A 22,806-nucleotide genomic window follows, 5' to 3' on the forward strand; every position below is an offset into this window, starting at 1 on the left:
GTTTTATCTGCATTCAGCAGAAGGAATCAGTTTGCGACAAGCAAAACTTTACAGCCAGCAAATACATCTCACATGGAGACAGCAGAATAAGAGTAACACTGCTGAATGAATCGCGATATTATTAGTGTGAAGCAGAAGCCAACTTAATTCCTACCAAAGACACTCATCTCTCTGGCAAAATGTAAAACACACTACTAAGAACTCTTAACAGAGATCTCTCTAGAGTTTGAAGTACCGGTGAAAGAAAAATAAGACAAAACAATCTATCAATTGAGTAAGGACACACATTTTTGCTGGCAGTTCCAGCTGTATAAAAAAAAAAAAAGAAGAAAAAGAAGTGTGAAAATATAGCGTGATATACAGCACTTGAGGTTGAATCCAATGCCCAGTGACTTCAGCGAGAGTCTCTGTGGTGATCTGAGGAAGCTCTGATCAATGACCTGCATCCAGTAAATACAAAACCAAAGTAGCTCTGACCATTTGATATTTGCATTTACAGAATCACAGAATCAGTACGGTTGGAAAAGACCTGTAAGATCATCGAGTCCAACCTGGGGAAAAAAAAAAAAAAAAAAAAAAAAAAAAACACACAACATCAAAAAACCCACAAAAGAAAAGAAAAAAAAAAAAAAAAAAACACACAACATCAAAAAACCCACAAAAGAAAAGAAAAAAAACAAACAAACAAACAAACAAAAAAAAAACCACAAAACCCACGCCACACAACAACAATAACAAGCCACAACCCACCCAACACCACACAGCACCATGCCCATCAAGCTACATCCCACAATGCCACATCCACACGCTCCTTGAATACCTCCAGGGAGGGTGACTCTACCACCTCCCTGGGCAGCCTATTCCAGTGTTTCACCACTCTCTCAGTGAAGAACTTTTTCCTAATGTCTAGCCTGAACCTCCCCTGTCGCAACTTGAGGCCATTTCCTCTTGTCCTGTCACTAGTCACTTGGGAGAAGAGACCAACACCCACCTCTCTGCAACCCCCTTTCAGGTAGTTGTAGAGAGCGATAAGGTCTCCCCTCAGCCTCCTCTTCTCCAGGCTAAACAACCCCAGCTCCCTCAGCCGCTCCTCAGAAGACTTGTGTTCCAGACCCCTCACCAGCTTCGTCACCCTTCTCTGGACACGCTCCAGCACCTCAATGTCCTTCTTGTAGTGAGGGGCCCAAAACTGAACACAGTATTCGAGGTGCGGCCTCACCAGAGCCGAGTACAGAGGCATGATCACCTCCCTGCTCCTGCTGGCCACACCATTTCTGATACAAGCCAGGATGCCGTTGGCCTTCTTGGCCACCTGGGCACACTGCTGGCTCATATTCAGCCGGCTGTCGATCAACACCCCCAGGTCCTTTTCTGCAGGGGAACTTTCCAGCCACTCATCCCCAAGCCTACATAACTTACTGTTCTCTGCAGCTCTTACCCCACTAATATCCAAGTGCGTTCACTACTCTTGCATGTCAGTGTGCGATGAGGATGTTTATTCTTTTGAAGAATTAGGCCCACATACCTTTGTAATAATTATTACATGGGAAAAGCAGACACACAGGCTGAAGATATAACCAAAAATGTTTTCTTTCTTAAGTACTGAGTAAACTAGCTAACAGAGGTCCTCGGTAGATTTTTATAGTTTCTTGGAGACAAGAATGGGAGATTGAGGATCAAACTAGAATCAAAACAGTCCAAGACCAAACAAAAGGCTGTCTGAACTCTCCATATATTCAGGATTGTCACTGAAAAGAGTTTTCCTGAGCTTTCTGAAGTCATTGAAAAGGCTCCTATTGACTTCGTATACTTTGGATCACGTGCTATGGTCACACATTTCTTCTGAATCAGACAGAACTATTCTCTCTGTTATTTGACAATATTTGCTCTTCTAAGACAAGTGTGATGCCCTAGTCTTTTTAAACTTAATAAAAGCAAACCTGGCTTACCTGTCATACCGTGGGTTTAGAGGAGACTGTCCACCATTAAATTTAGGACTGCTTCTAGAAATGGTACTTCCTGGAGAGGTGTTTGCTAACCGCTGCCAAAAATACATAACAAATACATAATAAATTTGATGAACACAGTGTAAGCATCTAGATTTGTCATGAAGAAAGTATGCATCATCAAAATTACTATGTATTTTCATATATATTCAACTACTTATTTTTAATTAACCCTCATGCTTTATATAGGACTGGATGTCAAAAGGCCGATTACATATAGCATTCAGGCTCCACTGTTGTCTTAACACCAAACCTGCTAGCCACACTCAACCACAAAAGACAATGGAAATTCCAAGAGGATGATTTCATTTGACTATACCTGAAGACTTGGTAATACTAAACTTTGAAAAGCAATATTTAGAAAAATGGCATATTGACTACTAAAGTGAAAAGGGAAATGTCACTGGCTGACCTAATTTCAGTAGAGATACCTCCCGGTTCTTGAGTAAGATAGTGGAGAGAAGGAGAGATCTCAACCGATAGCATGTGACCGAGTATTCCATACGTTCTTCTGTCTCTCCACAGATTTATCCACTGAGAACAGTTTCCTCTGTCTCCTCTGTAGTCTGCTGCCCTTATGTTTCAGGGCATGGCAGAAGGAAATGGTATCTCTTGTTGCATCTACAGTGAATCTCTGGTAGCCTGTATCAGCCAAAGGTATTCGCGTTCATTGGTATGGTACACTAGAAACAGGCAATGACCCCTACTCTCTTCCTTCCTGGCCAGTATTGTCTCTGTGGGCCCATTATTCTGGCCCCATCCTTCTAAAACAGTTAGTTGCTTTCCTGATGATGTAAGGGCTTGCCCAATCATCAGGTTTAGAGTTTACAGGTTTCCCAATATTGCGAAATGGCAGTGTAGAGTAGATTTTTAGTAACTTTCAAGCCTTCCTTTCTCTGGTTTGGAGGATGCCAGGCTACATCTGTTACAACAGATCCCCATACAGTTGTAATAGCCCAAAAGGGTCTGACTGAGGTCCCTATTATCCGCAGTCCCTGTTATTCATTTTCCCAGTGACTTCCCTGGACGAAAGTTCAAATTAGGGTAAGACCTTCCTACTAAAAGAAAGCAGTTTTCTGAAAAAGTGTGTTTTCAGTGGAAGGGCACTCCCTTATACACAATACAAACATACTCCCTTTAGTGCAAGAGAAACTGCTGATTTATTCACCTCATCAGATACATTTGGCCATAACGTATTAAAAAAATCACTACTTTCCAAAGCACCTCAGAAAGGAGTTGTGCTCTAACAAAACTCCAATATTTCACAAAACATAAGTAAAATCTAACAAAATTCAACTACACAAGTTCATTCCCAGAGTGAGCCCACTGAGTAAAACTCAATTTTCTCAGTACTCACTGCAGTACAAACAAATTTGCATTTGGTGTGTTAATTCTTAAATGTTCTAGTACAACATAAAAAATTTATAAATACATACCAATGATCTGTTGTACTTGCTGAAACTGTTTTCAAGTGCACTTCTTAAACCATCATTGCTGTCATGTAGCTTTCTGTTAGCTGATCTAACAAGGAAACATAGTTTAACTTGCAGGAGTAGAGTAAAAAAAACCATTAAAAATTATGTAACTTATCACAAAGAAAAATTGAAAAAATACATATCAAAAAACTCTTTTGGCTTTTTTAGATAAACACTGAAGAGTAATGTGGAACTAGAAATGTATTGTTGTATACTCAAACAAATGACTGTACGTGACAAAAGCACTGTGAAGTTTAGCCTACAGTAGCAGCCTAAGAAACCCTTTTCACTTCTGTAGCATGGTCTGCAGTCAGCTGAAAGTAAAAAAGACACTGTAGGAATGGCCACAAAAAAACAGCTAAGGGGTAGTAAACTCGTACAGCCATTTCTGAAATACAAAGTGACTATCCTGTAAGCATTGCTGAGATTACTCTAAAGACAAATGTGATTCAGCTGCTTGAAAGAAAGAATATGTTTAGGATAAAGAAATTAACTAAAGATATAAAAAAACTATTCATTGTGACCCTACTTGAAAGCAAAAATCTGTGTGCCCCTTGTGTAATACTGCACACACTTAGTACTTTCCAGATAGTGGTAAGACAGGGAGTTACGGGAGAAGTAAAGTCAATAAAAAAGGAGCCAAGTAATACTTTTTATAATAGCATGGATTGACAAATCTCATTCAGCTTATAAAGGAATGAAAGTCAGTCAGGCTATGAAAAAAAAATCACTAAGAACTTACTGAAGTATTTCAATTTGTCTTTCCAGATTATCTCTGTCTTCAGTATACTCTCGGATCATTTCTAGGTCTCTGCAAAAAAAACCCAAGAAGTTATACTTCACAGGATATCCTTTTTTATTTTTATATTATTGCTTTTGGCAGAGGACAAACCTCAACAGTCAACATCTATAAGAGGTGATAAATATATAGTGGGGAAAAGATACCATTTCAAAATACTTTTGAATACAGTTTTTCTATGTTTACATTTCTGCTGAAATGTGTTAAAAGCAGTTTTATGCAGAGGAAAATCACTTGGTAACTTCAATGATCTCTGCCATTGCATCTCAACAAAGACTATGAATGAAAAATAGAAGATCTACAAAATAACCATATGGACTGCCTCCTTTCCCCTTAAAATATCATTTGTGTTATCTGAAGATAACCACATAATGAAACTGTCATTTACGCTCCTTTAAATAAGTATCTAGAAGCAGTTTTCATTCACTTCAGAAAAAACTGGTTGAGACTGATGTGGGAGGCTTCCAAAACTGTTCTCCCTAATATTCATACAAATATTCATCTGAGTGGAAGTCATGGAGAAAAAAATTGCCTGATGGCAATTTACTTTTACTCCTGAGTCCCAGTAAAATCAATGGGCTTCCTTGCAAGATTATGAGAGTTCACATCATATCCATAACTTGTTCTTTCAGACACATGACAAGAGAAGTGAACAGTAGTCATGGTATACTTTGCATGGTGTCAAACATGTACCTGTCATTTACGGCAAATTTAGAAAATAACAGTTACCAACTGCATACATAATAACTACATCAGACAAGATTTTTTCCCCTGGTGAAAATAGTATTGTATCGAAGTACCTTACCTCTCAGTGTTCAAAGTCTGATCTGCATACTCGCTTTTCAAGCTATCTAATTCACTCTGCAAAAAAGCTATGTTTGTCTGTGCTTCTAAAAGATCTTTCTTAAGTTTCTGATTTTCCTTAAAAAAAGAAAGATATTAGATGTTAGCTGTCATAGTCACCTGCATAAGATGTTGACATATTATAATGGTAAAATAAACCCCATCAAAATTAAAAATGAAACACTAGAAAATCTGAGCATAGAGGGGAAAAGAAAATCAAAGAACTCTAAATCAACACAGAAGTCAATAAATTAGCATGCAAGAACCACTGAAATTTTATTTTTCCATTTCAGTTGCACAAAAAGGGGACTATATCATCTCAAGCCATTTCTAAATATTGTACCTAGAATGTGTATGCATTTATACAGAACAGGTTTTTTTCCAAGTTACAGATCCTCATACACTTATCAACAACTTTAAAAGTTTATTTCATAGCTTACCAATACTAAATGTAAAAAAAAAAAAAATAGAAATCTGTATTGCAGAGGCTAAAACTGAGGGTAAATTAATATGTTAATGATAATCATCTCTTACCAGCAACATATCATGTATTCTTTTTTTCAGTTCAACAACATCTTCCCTGTGATGTACATTTTTGGATTGCTCCTCCAGCTAGAAGGATAAGAAAATGCACAATTAATGTATGTTATTGATTGTTCTGATTCAAAGTACATAAAAATTAATTGAAATCATACTAAATAACCCCTACAACATTTTAAAGCTACTAAAGTTTTTAAAACTCAGAGTTTTCCTAACTGTGTGAGTAGGCAGCATTAGTCCAAAAATCACTGGCTTTCTATACAATTTTTTAAATCAATACTTAAAAAATATTTAATGAGCATTTCACACTCTGTAGGTGTTGAATATGCATAACTAGTAACACAGAAGCCAGCTATTGAGAAGATATGAACAGGTGTATTGGCATTAACCTTAAAAAAAATTATATACTACCTCATTTGTGTAGTATTTATACTACAAGTTCTCATGTTTCTTGTGAGAAATTTCCATTTCTATGAATGCTCTTTTAAGTGCAATTCAATATGAATTGTGGTAAAACATATAGCAAAAACTAATGTGAAAATTAAACCCAAATACAAAATAACCCAAACCAATATTCATATCTGAGATTTCAGTTTACCTTACGCTTAGGTACTAAATGAAAATACCAGGTTGGAGTTAGGTTCAGTATAGTAATAACTAGTTCCACTAGTAATTTCAGTTTAAAACGACAGTTTAAACCCACCTCTACCATTAACATCTGAGGAAAATGTACTAGCTGCCAAAAGGCAATATATCTCTGTAAATCACTATATTTGGGCTGACAATTTCATCTAAATCTACAAATTACAAATCCTTAGAGGCAATATATTAGACTATTTCTAATGTATCAAATACAAGACCAGGTAAATGCAGTATTAACAGCTTGATGGACCTAGAAAATTATTCAGCAACCGAATTTGGCTAGCAGTTGGTCCCTCTCCTAAGTATTTCAGTAAATTACACAGAATGAATACAACATCACAGAATGACAACACAACCTAAAAAATTATTTGCAGTTACAATTTACAAATACACATTAAATTTAAAAGATACAATTACGATTATCCATCTTGGGGAAGGCACTTCATAAGGTCAGTATCTCTTAAAACACTTCAAAAACTCTTGCCATGACTTCAACTCACTTACCTTTTTAAGTTTTTTTATTGTCACCTGGAGATCCCCAACTTCGGTATCATACTGGCGCTTCAGCTCATTTAGTGCTTCTTCAGCCTTTCGCTTCTCCTGCAATATTTTTAATCTCATGAAAAGTTGAGAAAGGTTTCAAATGTTTATTAAAAAATGCATTTATCAGTTTGGAAACCACAGACTTTCCCCTTAATGTGTGTAATTTTGTCTTTCCATTACTTCAACCTGACCCTTCCTTAAAATCCAGATTCTGATTCTGTAATTGCAGTCTACTTATAAAATACTCATAGAAATAAAATGGTAAGGTGGAAGCAAAGATACAGGTTAATTCAGTGTTTGTTATTCATGTCATAGTCTCCTGTGCTTAACATTCTCAATGTCTTAAAAAAAAAGTGAAAGAGAAGTGTTCAAATTTTATTTGTACATAAATTTAGGTGTGTATTGCATATATAGATGTATATATACACAACTGGACACAAATCAAGGGATTACATGCTTTTTTTCAAACCAGCCTTCTATGGCTTGGTGTACAATATGCTAGTAATAACATTACTGTGCCGCCATCAGTTACTTACTTACTTCTGTTTTTCTTTTAAATATTTTTGCTTGCAAGTGTTGGAGTGTTAGAGGCCCATGTTCAGTAAAAGGTATGCTGATGACAGCATCTTTAGTTTCATATGGTACTTGGACTGAATATCAAACCACGTACACTCTTCTGAATTTTATTCTAATCAAAACACATGGATTTTGAAAGGAAGTTACATCAAGCACAATGAGAAGAATGGTATGTTCCGCATGCTATAGATGAGTATGTGTTTAACTCACTGTAGTCACTCCCCAAGGACTTCAGTGCACAGTTTCACAATACAAGAAACCAGAATGCAGCAGTATATGTGGTGCCAATGAGACAGGTTGAGTTTTCACACGGAAAAGGCAGACATGGACTTTGCTCAGAATTCAATGCTTTCCTGTAGGTGATACTGACATCCGTGTGTTAAATGATAATCTGTGTGTTAAAACAATAATCAAAGCAATCAGCTTAAGCTGGATTCTCCTACTGTTGGCACCTATGTAGGCCTCCTAAGTATTGTTTGGTAACTATTTGCTTCCCTTGAAGAAACAAAATGTAGGATAGGCTCAACCTGCAGATACTATCATGCAGAGGCAGGTGTCACAGTGGCATGAGTGAGATCACTCTGACAAACAATAGCCTTGCGTACAGGCATTAAGATTAATGGTTTAGTACAATCCCACAAAGTAAATATTTTACATTTACTCTCAGGGCGTTTTAGCATGTGGAGTATGTGGAGCTACGAGCAAAAGGGAACATTTAGCAGTGAAAATTAAAAGATCACTCTGAGAAACAAGTTATAGCCCATCTTTCATGTATATAGTTAGGTGTGAACAGTGAAATTGCAATCCATGCTACCCAGTGACAATCTGAGGATTTTTTAGAATGAGAAACACAGACTAGATGTGGATAATACATAGCAGATGTGTTTTTACATAATGCTAGTATGTAACTGTGGACGTTCTCAGAGTGAACGAATACACACATCCCAGTCACCTTTTTACAGTAGTGAAAAAGTCTTCAGGGCTTTTTTCAGTAACTTACCACATTTTGCAGAACAGAAATTTTCCAGAGCAAATGTATTTGTTTTCTAAACACGAATGCTTAGTCTCTCTGGAAGTGGAAAGTTTCTCTCTACTGAGAGTTGCATTATCATTAGTTAAACATATTATAATATGCTTTTTGGGGTGATATCTTTAACATTTTTATGTCATTATATTTTGTTTCTAGGAGAACAACTGACTTCTATGGTTTGGTAGGAATGTTTCTTCTTGCATAGAAGAAGATGTTGTTTGAAGCAAATCTATCAGAATACCATTTACCTTCACATACCTATCACCATGAACTATTTAAAATCAGCAAGTTGGCAGACTGCACTTCATTGCTTCTGATTCTGCAAATCCTTTCGTGAAACAACCCATACAAATATATAGACGTTCAGTACATTGTGTGTCCTACAAAGCAATAACTATGCCCATAGTATATGTTTTAATTAATGCATTTCTTACATCCACATTAGAACACTTTCACAAACTGTTATGCACATTATAAAGTTAGGTTTATCCTACCTGAATTTAGTAACACTGCAACATTAAGCAGACAGCACAGGTAGGGTGGTTTTACTGTACTGCTTTCTGCTTAGAATTACACAGTCACATGTGGCTCTAATATATCTTTCAATAGGTAAGGGGAAGAGGATTCTTCTACTTTTCCATCAAGACTGCAAGCTAGTTGAAACTACGGCTAAAACTTGAGCACATTGAAACAGAATTTCCCATCAACTTTGGGAGGTCCAGGCCCCCACACACTGTCATCACAATTACCCTCTCTTATGTCTGTAACGCTCTACAATATAGTTGCAGGATGAGAATGGGGGAAAGATCACCACTCCAGTCAGATATACAAATTAGGACCAAATGATCTAAGCATTAAGTTCTACAAAAATTCATCTACTAGGAGAACTAGATTCCATTCTTTTATGGTGAAAGGTCATTTTCTCCAATGTTTCCAATATTGGTCTCAGAAATAAACTCCTCTAGCCCAGCCTATTCTCACATAAGAGAAAGACTTCTTTTTATTGGTTTATTACATCTGAGCAGCCATTCCTCTTTGGGAAAGCATTAAGAGAATACATTTTCAATTGCATTTGGATAGCTTCTTTTCATCTGCCTTCGGCACCTTTGAGTCAGCCCATCAGGATCAAAAACACACCTGGTCATCAATCCTGCTTAAGACCACTGAGAGTTTGGTTATTGTGAAATGCTGTAAATATAAAATACTCACTTCCTTTTTAACTTTATGCTCTGCAGCCTGTATCCGTTGTTCCATCTCTTCCTCCAGCTCACTGAGCTGAACTGCTGCTTTATCCTGAGCTCTAAAATTTAAAAGTAAATACTCTCTTAGGAATTGCCCTCTGGCTTGACAGAAATGTTGTGTGAAACACATCTGCCTACCTCAGCTGAAACAAATTAGACAGACAGACATGGCAACAGTTTAAGATTGCCCAGACCTTGAAACTGTTATGATTGGGAACCAAAAACACAAATGAATTTGAAGATACAGGCAAATTAGATTTTAAACAATAACAGACAGCTGATGATTAATATGAAATACATAATGTCTGCACTCTGAAAATTAAATTACAGAGATAGAAAGCCCCTCTGGTTATCCTGTGAAGAGACTTCAAAAGGATAAGTACAGCAACTTTGCATCACCCACACATACAAGATCTCTGTCCTGAGCTAATCTGTTTGGTTTTGGCAGCAATGATGTAAGATTGCAAATGCACAGTAGTTACCATAGGTAAATACACCCCTTGAAGCTGAAGAAGCAAAAATATCATTTCTAAAATGAAAGTATAATGGGCGTGTATACTAAAACTCAAAAGTTACAGCCAAGGAAGAGGAGTCAAAATGTTTTAAGACATTAAACATAAGAATAGAGCCTGCAAAAAATTTGGTCCAGGACTTACCCAAAATATGAACAGCAAATCATTTGCAAGCTACTCTATGTGCTTATGCACATGTGTGTGCATATAAACTAACCTTTGAACTCAGTTTATGGAAATACTCTGCATGACATATTTTGGCATTAACTCCCAGTAGTTCAACCCAACAAAGTGTGATAGAGGAAAAAAGTAACTGCGTAACTGAACTAGAAACACAATTCACTATACCTTTTTACTGCGATGGCCAAAGTTTCCATCTCTGTGCTTTGAAGTTTGATCTCTCGGATGAAGTTCTTAATGACATGCTCATACGGCTGGATTAATCTTGGTTCAGCTATGTGTATGTTCTGATACAGAACACTGACCTGCTCTTGTCTGAAAAAGAGAGATAACATTTTAAAGCATTTGTTGGAACAATGTTCTATAGCGGGTTTGAAAAATGTATTACAAATGAAGATATTCCCCTTTTTGCATATTTTTAAAATACAGCAAGTTAGATATGGACTTTGAACATTCAGCACATTATGTCTGAATTCTTCTAAATTATGTTTACCCTTCCTGCGTCTCTACTTTAATATAGTTACTGTAGAAAAAACTTTTTAGCGTAAGTAAATTTTTTGTACTTCTATTCATGGTGTACTGAAGAGCATGCCACTGAAGTAACCCATAATGTATATCAAGTTTGTTGGTGGTTCTGATGTTAATCACAATCCATGAAGAAGTTTACGACTTCAGGAAGCTGCATAAGAAATGGTAATGGATATGAATGCCAACCATCTAAGTTAAAATGGATGTTTAAAGGGGAGAGAGGGAGGTGATCGTATCTCCTTCAAGAAAAAATGTTTGACGTTCCCTCAGCTGTTAGGACTTCTAGTGTTTACATCTCTTGTATCACTGCGTGGCAGGAGCTGTAGGGGATATGAGAATACAGTTCTTTGGTTTAAGACAAATTATTCTGGTCCAGACGACTGCAATCCTCATAATGCCAGCCCTGTTTTATACCCCAAAAAATTCATTGTTATAAGAAGTTAATTCTGTGTATCATCCTCATGTGAAAGAAGAAGGAATAGAAGAAAGAAAGAAAATGTTTCTGTAGATCCTTTAGTTACTAAATGCCCTCCTGAAATCTATACTGCTTCTTAAAAGCTGTCCCAGTGCAGGAACAGTATATTCTAATTTCCATTTGATCTGGACTCATTTACATAGATTGTATACCGGTTTAATTGTCAAAGCAAAGAATCTTGACAAATTACAAAACCAAAGAATAGCATAAGCACCAAAACATTATTACACAGGTTACTACATAAAAAGCACTGATTTCTGGTCATACCACTAGTAACGCCATGTAACCATTTGTGTTACGTGCCAACTACGTTCCAATATATGGATTACCCTAAGGCAATATCCCAGTGAAAATTCTGTAACAGAATTTAGCAAGGGAAATTGAAGCCAATTGCCACATAGACTATATTCCAGACCATGTACTGGTATTCAATAACTTAAAAATCAAACAGAAAAAAAAGGAAAAAGGAAGATCAGGTCTAGAAAGGTAGAGGAAGAAGACCAGAAATGAGGAAATACAGCATATCAGTGGCAGAAATGCAAACAAAAATAATGTTTTGCAAGTTCCGATCTAACAACATATCTAACATATCACGAACACATGACCTCTTTTTGTTGTTAAAGGAAAGCTTAAACTCTGATTTAATGATCCTCCTCGTTAGACAGCTGATGTTCTCCTATCTTCTGTGGAGGTAGAGCTATCTAATACCTTCACCATATGCATGACATCAGCAATCAGTGTATATTCTCTGCATTTTTTCCCACTTGAAGCAATTCCACATCTTAGATAATCAACATTGCAGCACTCCGCTTCTTCTGTTTGATTTCCCCACTAAAGGTATAACATTTTATTACAACAGTACCATAACTGTTACTATAGCTCAGATTCCCGCTTTAAACAACTGAAGTATTTCAGGACACTGTAAAATCTGTTTCCAGCTGAAATGCTGACATTCATTTCAACATACAGAAACTTAACAGCAGCACAAAGAAATATAGATTTACTGATGCCAGGGGCATTTCTGTGTACATACATGTTTCTGTCTTGCAAAGGATTTCCTTTACAAAGGCCAGTGCTTTAGCTGTATTTAGTATTTCCAGAAGTTAAGTTAAACCTAATATAGTGCTCTGAATATCTTCCAATGTATGCACACAATTTCTTTTTCAGAATGTATTTTAAACAGAGTGATGTAAAGGTTCACAAATAGTCACAATAATGCGCAGATTTATCTGATCATCAGATGCTACAAACTATGTATAAATAATATATTATTAAAGAACTCCCCAAATGTATGTTTACTCGGTTAATAATTCACATTTAAAAAACTGTTAAGGGCATTTTCCTCAGCAACAACTTTGCGCTAAAACAACACTGACATTATCAGCACCATCAGAAATATTAAAACTAGGAAAAAACAAACAAAAAAAAAAAGTAGACTTAAAATCTTCCCTCCTTTCACTCTGTACTACACTCCTTACACTCTGTACTCATACAAACAAATATGAGATTTCTGGGCTAAAGGGTTTACTGTACAACAGAGTTTTGGAACAGTTCTGATGATAGCGTGTTTCACAAAATTAGTCTGAGGTTTGAGTTCATCAGATCTCAATTAAAGGTCAACAGTACAGCAGATTTGTTATCATTTAGACACTGACTTCCAAGTACACGCAGCTGGACAGACAGTAAGTTCAGTGTCTCAAGGTGTTACCATTCACAGAATTCCTACCATTCATAGAATTCCTACCATGCTTCCATTAATGTTGGGTAGGCTTGAAGCTAGACCCTGGCTGTACTTCAAGCATTACAAAATGTAGCCCTTCCGTAGTCTCTCCATGTGAAAACCCATTTATTTTTGACAGTTGGACTGAGAGCTGGCAACATATGCTGCATTTCATAAATTCCTAGCACTTCAGCAGTTATCCTTCAGAGCTGCAAATTGCTCGCCAAAACAGCCAATAAAGTATTCCAGAATAGTTTCAATTTTTAGATAGAAGCAGACATTGTGCATATCCAGAATTAGCTGCTGAAGAATGCATGTAGAATAGAAATGGCACTAGCCACAGCAAGATGGACAGAGTTCATCAATCTTCCAAGGCAGACAAATTCAGCACAATCTAGGTCAACATAGATGATTTTTAGAAATATGAAATGCAAACATGAAATCTGTGTTCTGAAATTTTCTTTTTTCCTTTAAATTTCCTTTAAATTTCACCAACAAGATGCTTACTAATAACCTTGTTTCCCAGAAAGTAAGCAAATAGCAGGAAAATTACTTGTTACTTGATGCTAACATAAAATATTCGTTACTTGAGCAAATGCTTTCCTGATTCTCTTCCAAATCACAGGTCACTGAATTAGGGTTGGATCTTTAAGGACCTACATAACTTTTTTTAAAGATTATAGGGTTATGTTGGTACTCTATCCTTCTCACCCCATCTTGTGCAAGGTTAACCAGCTGCTGCCTTTAAATCAAATGAAGCTACATCCATAAAACTACACTGTACCTCAAACTGTACTACAAATCCCGTGTTCAGAAGCAGCACATGCATAATGTTAATACCAGAGGCCTCCTACCACACAGATTATTAATGGAGTAGCAAAATTGAAGGTACAGTATCTTACGCTGATGGGAGTAGAGAATCAAACAACTAGTCTGGCCTTTGCTTACTTTGTCTCAGGTGCAGAAGACATTTGTAGTGGAATATTAGTAATGTATTTCTGCAACTTTCATCCTCCTTAAAAGAATGCCACAGCCACTCCCTCTTGCAGCTTCTTTTCAAAGAGTATGCAAATACACATACCAGAACTGAAGATAGAAATCAGTATCTCGATGCTGCTGAGCCTCTGCCACACAGCTAAGTCTGCTTCAAGATGCACTAGGCAGAAGCACAAAGTAGTTATTGTGACAGTTTATTCTCCCTCTGTGATACAAAAACCTCTTTATATTTATTATTCCTCCTTAGCCCAGTGACCAGCTAGCATCCAGATGGATTCAAAATATCTCAGTGACCCAGTTTTATGAAGCAATACTTAGGCTTAAGAAGCAAAACAATACCCATACAACCACAACGGTGCAGGATCCTGGAAAGGGCCTGGAAGGCTTTTTTAGATTAAAATTGGCCACTGAAATTCTCAGTAACACTTTCCTGAGTGCTTCTATGGCAACTTTATGGGAATTCTTAATTAAAAATATGACTCAAAAACTACTGCAGCAACAAAAAAACAGAGGAGAAATTAAAGTCATGCAACAAAATTGATGGGACTCTGCTTAATCACTTACGCCTTCAGCAAAAAGTAATACACTTTCTTGAATTGGGAAGACTGCTATTGATTTAATCACTCCAAGTATCCGTGATGAATTGGGAGCAAGCACTGTGATAATATTTTATAGATACTCAGGATTTTAGAAGGATGCAGATATATACACTCTATATCAACATATACTAATTATTTGATGTTTATGAGAGGATTGTTCTGAATTATCTCTTTCCATATTTTCAATTGCTCCTGTTTTCACTTGCTTTGGTAAATATGAGTGACACCACTGCAGAAGGACAGATGAGTTGCAATGAATATTGCCCAATTCGTTTGTTTGTCTCCAGTTCCCCTTGAATACATGCTATTTATTTCTGCAAATTCATTAGTTATTAAAAATTATTTATCAAGGAATATTCTACAAATGTATTTTGCCAAGCTGACTCCTGAACTCTGAATAGTCTATCTTTCTGCTGCATAGACAGGCAACTAGAATGCTCTTACTTCAGTTTCAGCAAAATGCATCAGAAATGCTCAGGTTTGCCCTTTAAAACTGGTCTTCCTTGAAATCCTGAAATCATATCATATTCATATCAATTCATAGTCTTACTTTGGTTTGCTGAATGTACGGTTTGCCTGATGATCCACACTCTGAATGCAGCTGTTAGTTGATGGAATTTATCAAAGAACAATAACTCTACAGTTGCTCAGTATCTTACATGTGTTCCCTATGTAGTTGCAGAGAGAGGATGCTATGTTACATGGGCCCCTTAGTCTGACCCCAAGGCCAGTATTTTCAGTACAGTATTCCATCAAAGATGTACAAAGTGCAATAAGCTAGTGGAAAATGGGACAAAATCAAAGATGTACCAGTGATGTTATAATACCACCTTCCCTCATTCACGTGGTGAAGATTCAGTATTTCTTCTTTTGCTATTTTGTGTATGTTTACCTGGTTCTGCTTGAGAAAGGTGGAGACTGACAAGGTGACCAACACAATTTCAGCCCCCCCCTGTGCACAGCACTCTGGGGAGAACAAAGCAGCAAAACAAGGGAAAAGCTCACTTAGGCGGGAGCTGCACACGGGCTGTCAGGCTTAGCTGGGTGAAGGTTGTATTGAGAGGGAAGAAAACGAGACAAAAGCATTCCCCAGCAAGACTGTTTTTGTAGGTTCTTCTGTGTATATCCATATCTTTCTCAACACCATCCCTTGCCAATTACTGTCCTCTGTCTTCACTTCTATATTGTTTCTTATCCATGTTCTTACCTGCAGACTTAAGGTGCCCAAACATTTTCTCTCTGTTTTCTTGACCTAGACATCTTTCAAGCACTGGAAAAATATAGTTTCCATTTTTGTAGGTGCAGGTAAAAACAAAGATAATCACCACTACACTTAAATTTGTTTTCATGCTGGTAACATGCTCCAATTCCTAAGTTTTAGAACGCTGTTCTAATGGTCTCTTCCCAGTGTAGGTGAGCTTGTAAAATTACTCTCACCACTTGTAGCAGCTCTGTTCTGGTATGGGCATGAAGCAATGAAGTATAAGGTGGTCTGAGCCAGGAAGGTATGAGCTGGGTGGTTGGAGCAAGAGAAAGATCAAGCATTATGCATCTGATGATTGTCCTTACACAGAAGACCAATAGCCTATGCGTGCCACCAAGAGATAGAGAAATACCTTTTTCTGAAAAGCAGACACATTGGATATGCCACCACAGCAACCACCAGAAAAGATCAACCAAATCCATTTCAAATTGGAAAGGATCTACTTTTGTCACAGCTGAGTGCCTAACACTTTGTCCTAGATTAAATGCCTTGAGGAAAAACAGATTACATGAAACATTAACACAGTGTAAAATACAAAGTATTTCTCAACCTGAAGCATGATGGGGTTTTTTAATACCACCTTTTGTTTTTCTGTATCTGCCCCTTCAGAAACAGGCTGCATTAAAAGAAGACGAACAAATCTGCAACCCCCAGATGACAGAGCCTGGCCAAGGGCTGATTCCCAGGGAAGGGATTTTTAATGTTTCCAAGGAATAAATACTGTTCCCTTCCTAAAGACAGAGGGTGATTTGGAGCCAGCGGAGCAGGAGTGGAAAAGACTGTGGGACAGGGAGGGAAAGATGAAGTCTGTGGAAACGGAGAACGCTCCAAAGGATATGGTTATGAGAAATGATCGTGTGACATGAAAATACCAGGAAAACAAAAGCTATAGTGCTTAAGTTATTTGGCACAGATGCTGTTCTGATTAAATCAAAAAACAGAAGAGCAGTAAAACCTAAGGTAGCTCAGAAATTCTTCTAGCTCACAGAAAGGCATCCATCACACTTCCAGCAGAGCACATTTGTCAAACCCCTGTCATGAGATGTATTAAAAGACAAGACATCATTTTTACAGCAGAGATCCCATCTCCAGCTCTGTGACAAAGGGGAACCCAGCATTTGTTTTGTTTCAGGATTTGCCTTTATTCCCTCTTTGGGGAACACACTTTGACGTCCAAGGAAATCTCTCCAGTGCGGGTATCATGGCTCATCATGTCTTGGAAGTAAACACAGATTGCTGACAAGAGTTGATGCTGTGCACTGTATTGACTTTGGCAAAAATCCATCCTGGCTCACGGTGGCAAGAGCACGACAGGTTTTGGACGGTTTTTTATGCAGCAGAGCCCGTGTCCTTTGCTGTAGCACAGAAGTATATCCCATGAGCATCGCCTGTCTTCACAATTTATGTAGCTCATATTAAGAACAGCATTCTTTGCTCGTTTTATCACACCCCCCCCCAGATCCACATTTTCTATACAGCTCCAGATGACATGATTGGGGGCAAATTGTTATCATAATCACATTAGGATACTTTGGAATTGTGTGATGCATAAAATCTCACAGTCTGGCAGCGCTGAAATTGGAGTCCAATGAACGGCCAGCTTGGCTGAAAGTAGAAGGCACACAAGTAAAACAGACCTCAAGACTAAAAAGCACTGCAACAAAGTATGAGGACTCTCAGAAGCAGAAGAATTTAACTCAAAATAGGGATACACACTTTCTTCTCCAGATTCATCCACCCATTCATGCTCAAATTAATTTAGTTCATTTTCCAATCAGATTATCCAATTTGCCAAATATCACACAAAAAATGCCTTAAAGGGATTCAGTTTATCCCAGAGTGATCCCACAATACACAAGAACACACACAGCACACACAGTCCCAAGTCTTCGTTCTTTCTGATTGAAGGTCTTTGACATTAAAATTTCAAAATCTGTTTTCCGGGAAGTATTTTGCCTGTAATTTACAGACAGAAACAACTGTTGTAACATTCGTAAGTACAGTTTTTCTCTTGAAGTATCAGTGGATGTTGGATCATTCTTTGTTCAAGCTGAGGAATGGAAAAGCATTGCCATTAGGAGACTTTCCCACATGCTTCAACGAACACATGCCTGTTAGGAGCGTTAAGGGAACCTTTCAATCTTACCACTGAAATCCAATCAGACCTGAGGTTGGCCACATACTAAAAAAGAATGCAACACCCAGCAACAGGGTCAAGGGCTAAACCCTGCCAGTGCGGGCAGTACACTGGAGCACTCACTGCCTGGAGCACCAAATAGGTAAGTTTCTTAACTTTTTTTGTCTACTCCTGTACCATTGCAAATACTTCTTAGAGAAACAAACTAATGAACATGACTGAGTATTCAATAAAACAGATCTCCTATGGCTCACACAGGTATACTCCAGTTGGCAATTCACTACATACAAACCAAAGGCATTGCAATCTTTTGTGTTTAATTACCCATTATACATGATTGAATACAACAACACTGAATGGTAGCTGCATTTTAAATGAAATGAATGCCAAAAAAGCCCCCAACTCTCTACGCAATTCCACTAAAATCAGACTTCACACATTATATTAGGTCATGAGCCTGGAAAGACTTTCCACTTTTTTTGTGCTAGTGGCACAGTTGCCTGCTGAGCATGTGTAAAGACTGTGGCAAACCATACTTTGACTCACAGTGACCACCTTACGACGAAATCTAACTGAATTTAGTCCCAAAAATCTATTCAGATGGGGAGGGAAGAAGCAAGGCTGAAAAGAAACCCTTTGATGTTACTCTTCCTATTTAACTGCAAGCAATACAACCACAGCCCCAGTACAAGACCTGGATGTTTCAAAGTATAAGCTAACAGAACTGTGCAACCGGTACACCAAACTACACAGAGGCAGGATCCATCCCGTAATAAAACTATCTTTTTTGAAATCAACTAAATTCAAAATACGCTTATTGTAGTATATGCTTATTTTAGTACCTGGAACGAGGCAGTACCTGGCAGTAAACAATGTTGCATCTAATGTCTGCTACTACACTGAGGACAGGGTCAGTATATGGATCTGTCACTGGGCTTCACACCTCATTATGGAGCCTTATTCATGGCTTTTAAAAGCTCAGTCACAGAAACAGAGGCTGAATCATATGTATTGATATGAGTGAAAAATTTCCCCTTGACTTCCACAGGCACTCAGTCAAACTCAGGAATGATAGAGACCACAGGTGTTTACTGCGTAATTTTCTCCTGACTTCAGCCCCGGTTTTATGTCACTACTTCCACCTGCTATGCCTTGCTTCTCTCTGTATAAACCACAATAGCATCAAAGCATATGTGCCAGTGTTTTGATAGTCTGGGGCCAGAAGGCACAGCATTTTGAGGGACTGAACCCCAAAATGATCAAGATAAAAAACACACATGACAGAGTTGAAAAATACGAACATCTCCACTCATCTGGGTTTGAGGACTCCCTTCTTTGTAATTACTTTTCTCACTCTTTTCAAGGCCAACGTTACAGAAAACATATGAAGAGCAATAACCACAATGTGAGGACACCAACTGTTTTATAGTATTGAAAATGCAGGTGTGTTCCAAGGTAGGTCTGTTTTTCAAAGTACTGCCTTTCCCTAAAAAAAACCTGAACTGATAAACAACTAAGAAAAACTAAATAATTTAAATAAAAAGATAAATAACTTTTTTGTAGTACCAGCTTGTACTTTACATGGGTTTTTTATATTCTGTTGCTTAAAATCTCTCCTATGCCCAGACTCCTCAATTTCAATATATTCATTACTTACACAAGTGATCCTAATGATTTTAGTGGGACTATTCACATGAAAAAAACCTTACACATACATTTCAACAAAAAAGATGTGGGCCACAAATGGGAAAAAGTTGACCTGTAATACAGATCTGCTTCTAGCACTTCAGGACAGGAAAGAGAGAGAACAAGAAAACAAAGGGCATGCTGTTCTTCAGCTGACGTTGGCACACACCTAATAAATACAGCCAACTACGAAGGATGTTCAAAGCTATTTACAAAGCTGAACATGAATAGGAAGCATTTACACCAAATACTGCCCACCTGATACACATGTATTTTAACTATCAAAATCTAGTTCTGTTTGCAATTTTGATGCACAAGACTCATAACACAAATGACACTAACTGTGTCATGCTGAATTTAACAAAACTAAAGGACGTTTCTGCACAGTCAAGCCAACGAAAACTGTTCCCCTTCACTCCTGCTATCCTCGTAGACAACCAGCTGGACTATCTTCAAACTGCTGCTGCAAACATAGTAACCAAGACACTGAGATGGGCGTATTACCAAAAGAGGACAGATGCTTTCACAAGCCACCACTGTTCATGAGTCAGATATTTTCCATCTCCTATTGAGTTTCTATCTGGCTTTAGTTTAAGTTATGAATTGCTTCTGCAAATTTTCAAACTGCCTTTTTTTTGTTGTTGTTCTCTTTCTGTAGAAAGCAAGTATGTAGCAAGGAAGGCATTATCAACTAAGTAAGAAATACCTGTATGAAGTTACTGCTCTGTCTGAAATGGAGCAGTCCAATAAGACTAACCAACGTTACCTACCCTTCCAGTCCAGAAAGAAAAGAACAATCGACTCTAGTTGTGCACATGAGTAGCAGGTTAAGTAACTGATAATTTATCTGAACAAACTTTTCAACTCACAATCCAAACACATTTTTAAAAGTGGTTAGAACCCAATTATTGGGGTAGATAGGAATTTAAGGTACACTATGTGGACACTGGTATGACAAAAATTTGCCAATGATTTGACACATGCTCCTGTAAAACAACAAACTGCACATTCAACTCGATTGTTACAAAAGTTACACAGAAACTAATGTGCTTTTTTAGCTTCTGTGTACCCCACAGCCAGGACCCGCTGCAGCTTGACACAGTCTCTCTGGATATATTCATGTATGTATTCTTTAACTGCCTCTTAACTAGCTGCCAAGCCCTTAAACTCAGATTTCTTGTCTTCCACCTTAAATTACAATTTTTAAATGAAGCAGACTCACTCAGTACTTTTTATGGCCAACATTTTCATACTAATTTTGAGCACCTCAGGTTTCAGGCAGATCACTGCGAATCACCAAAATGTGCCTCTGTAAACTGGAACAAGCTCGGTACTGACAGACCCGAAGTAACTGGGTTTAATCCCAAACCAAGCTACCGTCCGTTGTCTTCACTTCATAGAATCACAGAATCACTACGGTTGGAAAAGACCTGTAAGATCATCAAGTCCAACCTGAAAAAAAAAAAAAAAACAAAAAAAACCAAAAAACAAACAAACAACCCACGCAAGCCAACCACCACACAACAACAACAAGGCACAACACACCAAAAACCAACCCACCCAACACCACACAGCACCATGCCCATCAAGCTACATCCCACAATGCCACATCCACACGCTCCTTGAATACCTCCAGGGAGGGTGACTCTACCACCTCCCTGGGCAGCCTATTCCAATGTTTCACTACTCTCTCAGTAAAGAAATTTTTCCTAATATCCAGCCTGAACCTCCCCTGGCGCAACTTGAGGCCATTTCCTCTAGTCCTGTCACTAGTCACTTGGGAGAAGACATCACTGACATCGAGGGCAACGGCTCCCACGGACTTCAGCCAGCTCCTCAGCCCGAGCGCCGTTCTTAGGAACACCGTTAACCTGGAGGCAAAGGTGGTGTTGGTCTGCCTTTACCAGGAAAAGGAAGACAGGGGCGCAAGAAAGTTGCTGGTCGGAGGACAGCGGGGGCACAAAGTTTCATTTGCGGAGCTGGCGGCACTTTGCGTCCCGTGCGCTTCACCGGCCTGATTTTCCCACGTGGGTCCCTGGCAGAGCAGCGGAGAGGAATCAAGCAAGCGGCTGCACGCTGGAGAAACAGAGCTGGAAACCCTCAAAACCGGGAGGCAGAGGTGGGGAGGGCTCCGCACACCTGCAAGCGCAGCGGGCGAGGGGTCAGGCTGAACTGCGGTACGGCCGCTCCCCAGTAGGGTATTGCATCAGCACCGGCGCAAGCTACTGCCAGGAGGGCTCCGGAGGGCGGCAGGGGCCGTTTGCGCCGCGAGGTCCCCCACGGGGCGGGGGGGACAGGCTTCAGCCCCGGTCCCCGTGTAGCCGCAGCCCTGCTCCCACCGGGGCGGGCGCCCCTCCCGCCGCCGCCGCCGCCCCGGGGTCGGGGGGCTGAGGGCGGCAGCGCCGGCGGACGCGGGCCTTACCTGGGGATGTACCTCGCCTCGTCCCCGAGCCGCACCTCGAAGTCCCTCCAGGGCTGCTCCAGCCCCGCGGCGGCCGCCGCCGCCGCCGCCGCTGCCGCCTCCTCCTCGCGCTCCGGCTCGCCGCCGCCGCCGGGCCGCCGCCGGGTGGCGCCGCGGAAGCCGCGGGCGAACTCCGGGAAGGTGATGGCCCCGTCGCGGTCGCTGTCGAGGCGCTGGAAGATGGCCTCTGCCTCGGCCGGCCGCACCCGCAGCTCGGCGCAGAGCGCCGCGAAGTCCTCCCGCTCGATACGGCCCGAGCCGCTGGTGTCGCAGACCAGGAAGAGGGCTCGCAGGCGGGACAGCTCGTCCCCCGCCGCCTCGGGATCCATCGGCCGGGGCCGGGGGCGCGGATCCCCTGCCCGCGGCCGAGTCGGGACGGGACGGGACGGGACGCGACGGGACGAGTGGCGGCGGCCCAACCTGGCGGCGCAACTTTGCCGTCGGCTCGGCGGGGCGGGACGGGCCCTGCTCCGCCCCGGCGCCCCGCGGGGCCGGGAGCGGCCGGGAGGCGGGGGGCGGGACGCAGGTGCCGGCTCTCTCCCGGGGCGGGCGC

General features: G+C 39.7%; 1 protein-coding gene across 1 annotated transcript in view; it reads right to left on the reverse strand.

Moving 5' to 3' along the window:
* Window positions 1-22,582, reverse strand: part of RASEF (RAS and EF-hand domain containing) — a 34,929-nt gene extending 12,347 nt beyond the window's left edge. The window contains exons 1-9 of the mRNA XM_059834151.1: window positions 22,215-22,582; window positions 10,556-10,702; window positions 9,664-9,754; window positions 6,810-6,905; window positions 5,658-5,735; window positions 5,086-5,201; window positions 4,224-4,292; window positions 3,443-3,527; window positions 1,950-2,041 (exon numbers count right to left, since the gene is read on the reverse strand). Coding sequence (XP_059690134.1) covers window positions 1,950-2,041; window positions 3,443-3,527; window positions 4,224-4,292; window positions 5,086-5,201; window positions 5,658-5,735; window positions 6,810-6,905; window positions 9,664-9,754; window positions 10,556-10,702; window positions 22,215-22,582 — 1,142 coding nt within the window. The remainder of the gene's footprint in view (window positions 1-1,949; window positions 2,042-3,442; window positions 3,528-4,223; window positions 4,293-5,085; window positions 5,202-5,657; window positions 5,736-6,809; window positions 6,906-9,663; window positions 9,755-10,555; window positions 10,703-22,214) is intronic.
* Between the last annotated feature and the right edge of the window lie 224 nt (window positions 22,583-22,806).

Source organism: Gavia stellata, chromosome Z, assembly GCF_030936135.1.
Source record: "Gavia stellata isolate bGavSte3 chromosome Z, bGavSte3.hap2, whole genome shotgun sequence".
Taxonomy (NCBI): domain Eukaryota; kingdom Metazoa; phylum Chordata; class Aves; order Gaviiformes; family Gaviidae; genus Gavia; species Gavia stellata.